This window comes from Mesocricetus auratus, unplaced genomic scaffold (assembly GCF_017639785.1).
Source record: "Mesocricetus auratus isolate SY011 unplaced genomic scaffold, BCM_Maur_2.0 Super-Scaffold_100010, whole genome shotgun sequence".
In the NCBI taxonomy this organism is placed as follows: Eukaryota; Metazoa; Chordata; class Mammalia; order Rodentia; family Cricetidae; genus Mesocricetus; species Mesocricetus auratus.
The window spans coordinates 79210208-79223047 of NW_024429194.1; the positions used below are offsets into that span (position 1 = coordinate 79210208).

The 12840-nt window shown below is 53.1% G+C and overlaps 1 protein-coding gene across 1 annotated transcript in view; it reads left to right on the top strand.

Moving 5' to 3' along the window:
• Nucleotides 1–8443: 8443 nt before the first annotated feature.
• The window catches only part of Celsr1 (cadherin EGF LAG seven-pass G-type receptor 1), a 141005-nt gene continuing 136608 nt past the window's right edge, over nt 8444–12840 (top strand). Inside the window, 1 exon segment of the mRNA XM_005066887.4 lies at nt 8444–12047. Coding sequence (XP_005066944.2) covers nt 8459–12047 — 3589 coding nt within the window. The 5' untranslated portion in view covers nt 8444–8458.

Sequence of the window (12840 nt, forward strand, 5' to 3'; positions counted from 1 at the left end):
TAATTTCTTTTGCTTAGTTTCCTCCCTAACCATGACCAATAACAACTTGCAATAACCTCCCTAGACAATGACAAACATCTATAACCCACTGAGCAACCAAAAAACACCCACGTCACCTCTTGGGAATATGGGCATCATGTTCTTAAAATTATTTCCTGTTGTCTGTGGGTGACAAGATCTTTAGAGGACCCTGGGAAAACTGGGATAATGCTTAAGTCCTGGGAGAGCAATCTGTATAATTTTTTAGTCCTGGGAGAGCAATCTGTATCATTTTTTGTGCAGTCTCTGTGTGATGGGAAAGTGCAGGGCTTATCTGAAGTTCTGGCTGGAGTAGTCTGTGATGCTGGACCATCTCAACTAGCAGCTTTGAAGTTGCTCTGGATGCAGGTATCTGAGGAAACTGTAACAGAGGCATTCTGACAGGCTGGACCACCTGGGTTACTTGTCTTTTCTTCATTGATGTCTGTCCTTTTGTTCTGAAAACACACAGACTTTTAAAGGGAATATACATATCTGCATTAACACGAGAATGGACTTGTGGTGTACACAAATGTGCTAAAGATGATTCTCTGCTCTGTGGCTGGGCAGGTAAAAGACATCTGCCAACTTTATGTCTGTTTGGGCGGCATGACCAAACTGCAATATAAATCTCCATCATGCCATATGAAAGGATGGCATGTAATAATGAGTCACAAGGACTCTGTAGCCAAAAACATTAACATGTCTCATCCAGTCTCAGAGACGTTCTGATGTAGAGGGATCAGCATATATCACTTGTCTTGTCATTTTTCTTGGTTTCTTTCTTTATGTCTGCAGCTAAAGTTTTTCAGGAGGTTTACCCCAGTCAAATCTGATCTTTGTTAATTTTGAAGAAACCCATAACTTTTTATTTCCTGTGGAAACAAAGGAAACAAACCTCTCCTCCAATACAACACATATCTTGGCTTGTATTCTGACGTTAAGACATCCTTAAAATATATAAGATGATTTACTTTGGTAGTTTTTCCACGATCCAATGTCTCTCAGTAGCTGTTGTTTTTAGTTCATTAGCATTTAAAATTTTTAAATTAATAAAGAACTGTATAGGATCCAGGCAGCCTGTATTATATTTCCCATCCTTACATGGCTCATTCTTTTTATATTACTTTATTCTCTTTATTATTTTTAAACTATTTATTGTTTTTCTATGTCTGTCTTTACTAATTTTCTTTTCTTTCTTCAGCACTTAAACACATTCTCAAGCATACTGTACCTGTCCAGAGGTTTTCTTTGTTTAGACCTGACTTTTTATGTGGCTCTCTGCCTGTGTTGAGCCAGGCCTTAAAGGGCCAGACTACCCTCTGTGGGATTCTGCTTAGCATATGGTGCTGGTGGCTGGCTCTGCCCCTCCCCCTCAGATTTGTCCATCAGGCTACCCTACTAGTTCAGCTACTGTTTGCCTTTCCATGAGAGCCTAGCCTCATGCCCATGGTCATCTGCTTGGAGCTGTTTATTCACCCCAGCTCTAGGAAATCGCTAGGCTGAAATGTGGGAGACATTTCTACCTAGTCTCTCTCAGAGTATCAAATCAGCTAGCTGCTCATAGCTGATTTATGGGCCTCCATGTTGGACACCGAATGTAGTCAGATTTTCTTTGGGCCACCAGCTCCCAAATAATGACACAGAGACTTCTCCCAACTAGCTCTCATAACTTTTTTGTTTGTTCCTTTGTTTTTGGAGACAGGATTTCTCTGTAGCTTTCAAGCCTGTCCTGGAATTTTCTCTGTAGGCTAGGCTGGCCTTGAACTCACAGAGATCTCTTTGCCTCTGCCTCCTGAGAGCTGGGATTAAAGGCATGGGCCACCACCAACCGGCCTAGCTCTTGTAACTTGAGTTAACCCCTTTATGTTAACCTACATTCTGCCACCTCTGCTCAGTACTGTGCATCCCACTTCCTGCGTGTCTGGAGGCCAAATCCCCCTCTTTTCTTCCCAAAGTTCCTATCTCTGAACAGAAGTCCCACCTATCCTCTCCTGCCCAGCTATTGACCATTCAGCTCTTCAGGAATCCAATCAGAAGGTGCCTTGGCGGAGACACATCTTCATGGTGTACAAAAAAGATTACGCACACCAAGTAGGGCATCAGAGAACCCAGGCAGGAGACCCGTGGGGCCACTCCCTCTCCTCTGCATCCATGGGCAGGGTGCCTGAGTTAATTGTCACCTGACACCTGCAGGGTTTCTGCAGGGACAAGGCTTCCCCACACAAGTGCAGGTGTGTGCCAGTCACAGGGTTAGAGGGGTTGGGGAAGGGCTATAACATCCGACTTAGTTATCTAGACACTCATTGCTCTGTCCCCATCCCAGATGGTGAGGGACCCTTGATGTCTCTTTCACTCTCTCACTTCTGCCCACAAGCAAGGCCCACCGAGTCGTTCTCAAACTCCTGCCCAAATGCGACCATTTTAATATTCTCTAGGGTCCCCTAAGTCCAGCCACAAGTATCAAGGACAGTTGATGCTGTGGGGCAGGAAGAAGCAAAGCAGACTCAGCTGACTCACCTCAGATCCCACCAGCCTGCCTGGGGTCACTCTGGCATTCCTCTGCGTGCTCATCTGGGACAAAGGAAAGTCCCCAAGGAAAGCCCCTAGTAGAGCTGTAGCAGTAAGGTCAAAAATGGGAAAATAAAGAAGAAATTCAAAGATTTCTATGTGCAATTTTGCACAGAGAATGGTATTGTTCCCCCACCCCCGCCCCATACTCAAAAGCAAGGGAGATTCAGATGTTGTGTTAATCCTAGCACTTTGAAACCTGAGGCAGGGGAATTGTAAATGTGAGACTAGCATGGAAGGAAGAAAAGACAGAAGGAAGAATACAAAGGGTGGAAGGAGGAAGAAAGGGAAGGAGGGGGAAGAGGGAGAGGAAGGAAGGAGAGCGGAAGGAAAGAGGGAACAAGGAAGCAAAAAGAGAGGGAGATATTACTCGGAACAGTTAGCATTAGTTAATTAATCAATTAGAAAAGAATCAACGCCCCAGTCCGCTGATGGCTGGCTAATTGGACTGTGAACACCCACAGCACTGAGACTAAGTCTTCAGGGAAGGACTTTAGAACCAATGGTGCTCTGAGGGACAAAGCCTGGCGCACAGGCAAGCATCAAGAGCTTGTTCTAAAGCTTCTAGAATAGACGGATCCAGACAGGAGGCGGACCAGCAGGTCTGAGGCTGGGAGGGGATTAGGGTGTGGGAGATTGGACTTGATTGAGGTTGCCTGGGGTGATGAAAATGTTGTGGTACTGATGGTAAAAGTAGCTCAAGCTGGTGAATAAGCTCACATGCACCCAGTCATAGACTTCAAGAAAGGTCAAGTTCTGACCACACGAGGTCTTTCCTTTTTAAAAATTTCAGATAGAATCATCATGTAACTGTTAGCTGGAGATGTTGCCTCACCTGTCATAGCTGCTCTGCTCTATCTTCACTCAAACGGGAAGTTCGCAAGGAAGGAATGCTGTCAATCAAGACGGTGCTGCCTCTCCCACATGGACCTCATGAGTGTGTATTTGATGGGGGCCAGGAAATAATAGCAACTGTAACAATAGAGACAGGAACACAGGGTCATTTGGTCCTGTGACATAAGCAGGGTGGATGGTGCTCTGTTTGCGTACCACCATCTTCTTTCTGCGGTTTCCAGTTCATCCCAGGTGACCTCCTCTTTGTGATTTTCCTCTGGTGCAGTGGTTGTCCCTTCCAGGTGCTCTGGCACATTTCTTCCCCAGGCAAACTACCAGCTCAGACCCCCTGCAGTACACTCAGAGCCTCAGTTTGCAGAGTTGGGCTCCCTTGGGCGGCAGACCTTGAGGGACTCAAGACTCACCGAAGCAGGGGCTGCATGCTTAAAGGATGCTTGAGGTGCAGGTCTGTGCCCCTTGAAGTGCACACTCCATCCAGAGTGTGGTTCTCAGTGCAGCAGCCTGAGCCCAGAGGATATCGTCTTTGCCATCTCCACGCACTTGTATGGAATAGGAAACGACTCCCTGGAGTATTCTGAGGGGTAGAGACAGTGTTCAACCACTAGGGGCCAGCACAGCCCCAAGATCGGTCCTATGCAGGACCCATGAGTACTGGGTACCTAAGGAGGCAAATGGAAGGGAAAGTGGGTGCTGTAAGGGTGAGGAATACATTGTCTTCCCTCCCCACCCAGAGGGATTAAAGGAGGTTGTGCATTGCCCTGTATTTATCCCATTTGCAGTCAGTGGGGAGACTGCATTTCTGCTTAGGCACCCAGTTGAGATACAATGTATCCTTCCAGACCTTTTTTGGAGCCTGAGTTTCCCTAAAAGTTACTTATACAGGTTGATCAGAGGCTGGCATCTCAGGGGACATCCGAGGGATCCAGTCCCATCTGTCCTATGCAGGGGTCCGGGGTAGCCTCACCTGTGCTGAGGCAAAATGGTGGTGGTAGTGTTTGGACGGGCTCTGGTGCCTCACTAGCAGGAAAATACTGTTCCTTCTCTGTCATGAGTTATCCCGGTCTCTCAGAGAAGCCAGGCCAGAAGCATTGCTTATTTGGATCCAAACCCCTTTATTCTCTTGCCTCTATTAGCGTCCTAATTAATTCAGGGCTCAGTTTTTGTTGCATGTTTCAACTCTGACAAATTTTCCAGTCGTCAATCCCCACCAAACTCAGGTGGGTGGATGGACCCAGCTCTGTTCTCCAGAGGTCTTTTTCTCTGAATTTCAAAAGCAGAGAAATGGATCACACTGCACCTGGACGCTCTCTGCAGGATGGTTTCTTGGGGGGCTGTTTGCTGTTCAAAAGCTGGCTCAGGAAGGCACCATGTAAGGAACCGAGTCCAGAGTTCATTTGGGTCTCAATTCAAGCCCCCCCAAAGAAAGTACTTTGAACACATACTCAACTCTACAAAGTCATAGCTTCTGCTTACTTTTTTATTGTTTCTATTTTTATTTTTTTAAAGTATTTTATTTATTTATTGTGTATACAGTCTTCTGCCTGCAAGCCAGCAGAGGGCACCAGATCTCATTCAAGGTGGTTGTGAGCCACCATGTGGTTGCTGAGAATTGAACTCAGGACCTCTGGAAGAACAGTCAGTGCTCTTAACCGCTGAGCCATCTCTCCAGCCCTGTTTCTATTTTTAGAAACACTTGAGTTCATGTGAAATACCTTGGAGTGCTTTGCAAAATAGAAACCTTAATTACAGCCCCGTGTCCCCCCTGAGATTGGTGGCAGCAATCCCACACACATCAACCGTCATGAACAGGGTGGCCTCATGTAGTCAGTCATCTCAAGGGGTCAGCTAAAGAATGACACGAGAGGCTCCAAGGCTTCTCTTCAGCCTCATGCGACCCCAATACAAGGAGGCCCTGAGATTCAAAGGTGGGTGGGTCCTGGGGCCTCAGAGACCAAGGGTTTGCACTGCAAAGGAGAGCACGTTGCAGATGAAAGGCATTTGAACAAGATGGTGACCCACTAGAAATCCAGGCTAGGGGACATCCTTCTGGCAGTGCCAGATGAGGCCACTTCCCACCCTATTCTGCATCCCTCTACAAGGCCCCAGGGGTATGCCTTCTTTTCCATAAGAACCTGGTGGGCTGGGTCACTTCCCAGCACAGACTCAGTGGGAAATGGGATGAAAACTGCCCTCTCTCCTAGACCATGGACACATGAAAAAGCGTGTACTCTAGTATAGAGCTATATACCCAGGTCCTGATAGATGACATTGGTTTTCGAAGGGATCGGCAATTTATATTATTATTATTATTATTATTATATTAGTGCTGGGACTAGAAGCCAGGGCCTGGAGCATGCTAGGTAAGCACTCTACCTCCACCACTTAACCACACCCCATTTCTGCCCCTTGGATGCTACCGGGCCACCCTGCAACCCCATCACAAGCTGCAGCCTGTCTTTATGCCTTCCCTTTAAAACTGTGGACCTGCGTGTGCAAAGGGAAAGAACGTGCAGCATGTGCAGTTAGTGGCACCATAACAAATTCTGCCAGGACCTACAGGCTCAGTTCTGCCCCCACCCACTGGACTAGGGCTTGCTCCTGACCTGTCTGTGAACAGAAAACTTGTGTCTATTGACCTCTGCTGACAGCCCATCCATCGGATTTGCCCTTGTGGTCTGGCCTGGTTGCTGGGACCAGGAAATATTAACTTGCAGCTTGCAGGTGTCTGATTCCAGGAAAAGCACCCACACCCAACTTTCTCACTGCATTTGAATTCTGTTTATTTAAACCCAACCCACCCTATTTAAAGCCCTATTGCAACAGACACTGCAGGGGGATGGGGGTGGGGGGTAAGTTCTCCAGCTTTCTCCCTTCTTCCCGAGGCTCCAAAACCTTGACTTTCTTATGGGGAAGTACAAGTGCATACCCAGGAGTAGTCTGGGGTAGAGTGGTCCTGGCCCAGTCACATTTAAGGGTTGGACTTTTTTTCCTTCCTTACTCTCCTCACATACATTTCTAGAAAAGGGGCCCTAAGCTTTATGAGGATCCAAAACAACTCTATCTTTTTAGGTCAGTATTATGTCCTCAGTTGTTGCCAGAGGGAGGAAAGGATCATTTCCAGCAACTGGGGAAGACTGAAGGCACATCTATGATGCATACAAGCTGTGGATGCTGAGGGGAGATTTCTTTTTTTCACACTTTGGAATCAGTATAGTAGGAGACAGTCATACATTTCAGTAACTGCTTCAAATTCTGATACCCAGATTTAAGCATGTGAACATGTGACTTTAAAACACACAACAAAGCTATTCATAATTTGCTATACTACCAGCACTAAATTGCACTCACGTTGGCGCCTAAGTCAAATAGCAAGCCTGTAACAGACTTAAGAAATGCCTGTCTTGGTTTACGCATGCAAATCACTTCTCCACATACAAGGTCTCTTCGCTGAGGGGAGATCTCTTGACTCATTTCTGAAGCCACCCTGTCCTCTGTTGCCACCCTGCCGGGCCCTTACTGCATAGAAACTCCAACTCTGATGGTGACCAGGCAACCTTCAGAGCCCTACAACTGCTTTCAGGAGAAATCTTTCAAAGGCAAGAAGCCTGCCCTGGGCGTCCAGGACTGGGGCTGCTGTGGGCTTGAACCCCATTCAATGGGGTGGGGAAAATGTTGCAAAGCTCCGCCTCTCATCTCCCAGTTCCGAGGCACGGGCCTCCAAGGTGTGTTTCTAAGGAGCCTGGGTGTTGTCTTGAATATCAAAACCACGCCCCCTTTCACGAAGGGCGTGAGTGAACGTCTCAGCTCCTCAGGTTCTCAGGCCCCTTCCCCTTGTTCTCCCCAAGGCCTCGTAGAGATTGCCCCCGCAGTAGTTGTCTGTCCCCTGATGGTTTGGTGACAGGTAGAGGCCTCCACCAATGTTTAGGCCCTCGGCACTCGCTGAGGATCAAGGTCCCTCCTACTGTCACCTCCAAACGCGATTTTTTCCTTTCCATTTAAAAGTTAAACTTTAAATAAAGTGGGACCCGAATCCGGTTAGCGGCCCATTAGATTTCAAACTCTAAGGAATTTTGCGCTGGAGTCAAGCATTTTAGCCACCATGCGTCTCGAGTTTAGTAGTCCCCAGTTCCCTGCTACTGCCAAGACTACCGAAGTTCTCCAGCACCTCTGTGTCCTGCAACCCTAGGTCTATCCCTCAAGACTCCAGGGGCGGCTATCTTGTAGATCAGCCCTGCCAGGTGCGGATTTGAGGCTTTGGACTGCACCGGGCCCCGGGAGGAACTGTGCCAGGGCTTCAGTGGCAGCCGCGGCCAGGGACCCTAGGCAGTAGTTGTTCGTCGGTCTCTTAGGGCCCCGCCTCCCGCTGAGGTTGGGTGGGGAGACTGCAGAGGAGGGGACCGTACCCCAGCCCCCGTCCGGGCCGCGCCCCCACGTCTCCATGGAGATCATCCGGGCGCGCACCTCCTGGCTGGCTCCCTCTACCCCCCACACCCGGCCCAGTGCTGAACAATAAGAGACTGGGAGGGGGTGGGGCGGGGCCGGGGGCGGGGAGAACGCGGGCGGCGGGGGCTCAGGCAAAGCACACCGCCCAGCCAGCAATCCACCGCCTGAGTCTGCAGGTCGTGCGGTGATCGCAGCCCCCGCCCCGCCCCGGGTCCGCCCAGCTTCCCACGCCCTCCCAGCGGAGTCGGTGCTGGGGCCACCTGGAGCCGCCTGGAGCCAGCGCTGCTGCAGGTTGATGCGCGGCGCCCTCCCGGGACGCGCGGAGGAGCCATCTTGAAACCAACTTGGCAAACTTTCGCAAAGTGCTCTCGAAGTGGAAGCTGCGCGGGAGGCCCGGCGCGCGGCCCCTCGTGTCCGTGCCAGGGCCCCCGGGGAGGCAGAGCGCGGGCCGCCCCGAGGGCCCGGCGCCGGGCGCGCGGGAGCCGCCCCCCGGCTGTGCCGGGTGGATGCGGAGGTGCGCCGGGTGCATGGATTGTGCTCCGGCGCCCGGCTCGGGCTGCGGCTCCGGGCCATGGCGCCGTCACCGCCGCGCGTGCTGCCCGCGCTGGTATTGCTGGCCGCCGCCGCTCTGCCTGCTCTGGGGCTGGGAGCAGCCGCCTGGGAGCTGCGGGTGCCCGGCGGGGGCCGCGCCTTCGCTCTCGGACCGGGCTGGATCTACAGGTTGGACACCACTCGCACGTCTCGGGAACTGCTGGACGTGAGCAATGAGGGACTGGTGGCAGGGCGGCAGCGTAGACCAAGCGCGGGGACCCGGGGCTGTGCGCGCTTGACGGGGAGGCTGCTGCCGCTGCAGGTCCGACTGGTCGCCCGCGAATCCCCGACGGCCCCGAGCCTGGTACTGAGGGCGCGCGCCTATGGTGCCCGCTGTGGGGTCCGGCTGCGGCGCCGCTCGGTCCGCGGTGGGGAGTTGCACTCTCGGGTCGTCCGCTCAGTGCCCGGGCTCGGTGATGCGCTCTGCTTCCCCGCCCCAGGCGGCGGCGCAGCCTCGCTGTCTTCGGTGCTCAAGGCCATCACCACCTTCCCGGTTTGCAGCTGCCCGCCCCTCGCCGGGACCCGCTGCAGGCGCGGATCCATCTGTCTACAGCCGGGAGGCTCAGCGGGCCTGCGCCTGGTGTGCGCCCTGGGACGCGCGGCTGGCGCCGTCTGGGTAGAGCTGGTAATAGAGGCGACCTCCAGGACGCCCTCAGAGTCGCCCTCGGTGTCTCCATCGTCACCTAGCCTGCCCCAGCCCCGGACGGGGGTGGTGCGAAGGTCCAGGCGGGGCGCGGGCAGCAGCACAAGCCCGCAGTTCCCGCTGCCCAGCTACCAGGTGTCAGTGCCTGAGAACGAGCCCGCAGGCACTGCGGTCATAGAACTGCGCGCGCACGACCCAGACGAAGGCGAAGCCGGACGCCTTAGTTACCAGATGGAGGCGCTGTTCGATGAGCGCTCCAATGGCTACTTCCTCATCGACGCGGTCACGGGCGCAGTGACCACGGCCCGCGCCCTGGACCGCGAGACCAAGGACACTCATGTACTCAAAGTTAGTGCTGTGGACCACGGCTCCCCGCGGCGCTCAGCTGCCACCTACCTCACCGTAACTGTCAGTGACACTAATGACCACAGCCCGGTCTTTGAGCAGTCTGAGTATCGAGAGAGAATTCGAGAGAACCTCGAGGTGGGCTATGAGGTGCTTACCATCCGAGCCACCGACGGGGATGCGCCTTCCAACGCCAATATGCGCTACCGTCTGCTGGAGGGCGCAGGTGGTGTCTTTGAGATAGATGCACGATCAGGTGTGGTTCGTACCCGGGCTGTGGTGGATCGGGAGGAAGCTGCTGAGTACCAGCTTCTGGTGGAGGCCAATGACCAGGGTCGAAATCCAGGCCCACTCAGTGCCTCAGCCACAGTCCACATAGTGGTAGAAGATGAGAATGACAACTACCCCCAGTTCAGTGAGAAGCGCTATGTGGTTCAAGTCCCGGAAGATGTAGCTGTCAACACTGCTGTGCTCCGAGTCCAGGCCACTGACAGGGACCAGGGGCAGAATGCAGCCATACACTACAGCATCGTCAGTGGCAACCTGAAGGGCCAGTTCTATCTGCATTCTCTTAGTGGGAGCCTGGATGTCATCAACCCCCTGGACTTCGAGGCCATTCGGGAGTATACCCTGCGAATCAAGGCACAGGATGGGGGCCGGCCTCCTCTCATTAATTCCTCGGGGTTGGTCTCGGTGCAGGTGTTAGACGTGAATGACAATGCACCCATCTTTGTGAGTAGCCCTTTCCAGGCGGCAGTGCTGGAGAATGTGCCCCTGGGCCACTCGGTACTGCACATCCAAGCCGTGGATGCGGATGCAGGGGAGAATGCCCGGCTGCAGTATCGCCTGGTGGACACAGCCTCGCCTATCTTGGGGGGCAGCAGTGTTGACCCTGAGAACCCTGCCTCTGCTCCAGACTTCCCCTTCCAGATCCATAACAGCTCTGGTTGGATTACTGTGTGTGCGGAGTTGGACCGTGAGGAAATAGAACACTATAGCTTTGGGGTGGAAGCTGTGGACCACGGCTTGCCACCCATGAGCGCCTCTGCTAGTGTGTCCATCACGGTGCTGGATGTGAACGATAACGACCCCGTGTTCACACAGCCCGTGTACGAGCTGCGTTTGAACGAGGATGCAGCTGTGGGGAGCAGTGTGCTGACCCTTAGAGCCCGGGACCGTGATGCCAACAGTGTGATCACCTACCAGCTGACAGGCGGCAACACCCGGAACCGCTTTGCACTCAGCAGCCAGAGTGGAGGTGGCCTCATTACCTTGGCCCTGCCCCTGGACTATAAACAGGAGCGGCAGTATGTGCTGGCTGTGACCGCATCCGATGGCACACGCTCACACACTGCACAGGTCTTTATCAATGTCACTGATGCCAATACCCACAGGCCGGTCTTCCAGAGCTCCCACTACACGGTCAGCGTTAGCGAAGACCGGCCCGTGGGCACCTCCATTGCCACCATCAGTGCCACAGACGAGGATACGGGTGAGAATGCCCGCATCACCTATGTGCTAGAGGACCCAGTACCACAGTTCCGCATTGACCCGGACACTGGCACCATCTATACCATGACAGAGCTTGACTACGAGGACCAGGCTGCCTACACGTTGGCCATCACAGCTCAGGACAATGGCATTCCCCAGAAATCAGACACCACCTCTCTGGAGATCCTTATCCTCGATGCCAACGACAATGTGCCCAGGTTCCTGCGGGATTTCTACCAAGGTTCTGTTTTCGAGGATGCCCCCCCATCTACCAGTGTCCTCCAGGTCTCTGCTACTGACAGGGACTCGGGCCCTAATGGCCGCCTCACATACACATTTCAGGGTGGGGATGATGGTGATGGAGACTTCTACATTGAGCCCACATCTGGTGTGATCCGTACCCAGCGCCGGCTGGACAGAGAGAATGTGGCGGTATACAACCTTCATGCTCTAGCTGTAGATCGAGGGACCCCTAATCCTCTTAGTGCTTCAGTGGAAATCCAGGTGACTGTCTTGGACATTAATGACAACCCCCCAGTATTTGAGAAGGATGAGCTGGAGCTGTTTGTGGAGGAGAACAGCCCCGTGGGTTCAGTGGTTGCAAGAATAAAGGCCAATGACCCTGATGAAGGTCCGAATGCCCAGATTATGTATCAGATTGTGGAGGGCAATGTGCCTGAGGTCTTCCAGCTGGATCTGCTGAGTGGTGACCTCCGTGCTCTGGTCGAGCTGGATTTTGAGGTCCGGAGGGACTACATGTTGGTGGTGCAGGCCACATCTGCCCCTCTAGTAAGCCGGGCCACCGTGCACATCCGTCTCCTGGACCAGAACGACAATCCGCCAGAGCTGCCTGATTTCCAGATCCTCTTCAACAACTATGTCACCAATAAATCCAATAGCTTCCCCAGCGGTGTTATCGGCCGCATCCCAGCCCATGACCCTGACCTCTCGGACAGCCTCAACTACACCTTTCTGCAGGGCAATGAGCTGAGCCTGCTGCTGCTGGATCCCGCCACAGGAGAGCTGCAGCTCAGCAGGGACCTGGACAACAACCGGCCGCTGGAGGCGCTCATGGAGGTGTCTGTGTCAGGTGAGTGGCCTATGGGGAGGAGCTGCTCCCTTGGACTTCCTGGAGAGCCTCAGGGACCCACCAATGGCTGCTAGGGCATGCCTAGGCACATTTGGGCCAGGCCTGGGCAACCATCCTGGCATTTGCTGCTATGATTGGTTGCATGCTGGGGGTGTGCTCCCCACCCAAGCCCATGGAGAAGGAGGCCCCTCACTGCTTCCCTCAGCAGTTTTGTGGGGAGCAGGCCTGGGCTACTTCAAGCTCAAGTGCAGGGCTTTTCTGTGTTTCTCCCAAATCATGCAGTTAAAACCTGGCCTCCGGGTTATCCAGTGATGCTCCCTAGTAAGCCTGCTGCATGCGTGGCTGTCTGGAAGGATCAAAGGTCACTCCCTGCTCCATGTGCCAATTAGTTCCCGGGTGGGACCGTTGGAAATTGCTGGATGGTCCCTGAGTCACCCTGTAATATGGCTGGTGTTCCCCTGGTCTAGCTTTTCTGTCTCCTCTAGATAATAACAATCGGCTCATGTATGCTGCCTTTGGGGTGACTCTTTGAAAAGCACAGCCCTGTTTGATCTCGGCTCCTGTTCCTGGACCCAGGCTTATAATTTGGGAGTTTGTTCATAGGCTGTTCAACTTAGTGTGAGAACCAGAGAGCCTGCTTTGGGGCTGTGGGGGAGGGGCAGGAGGAGGGCCAGAGAGGAGAGGAAATGTCAGTTCAGTCATCACAGGCTTGGAAGCAAACCTGCTTTGTAGCAGGACCTGGGTGCTGGGAGACCCAGTGGAGAGAGGGTTGAGCAGGGGCTAAGGTCCTGGG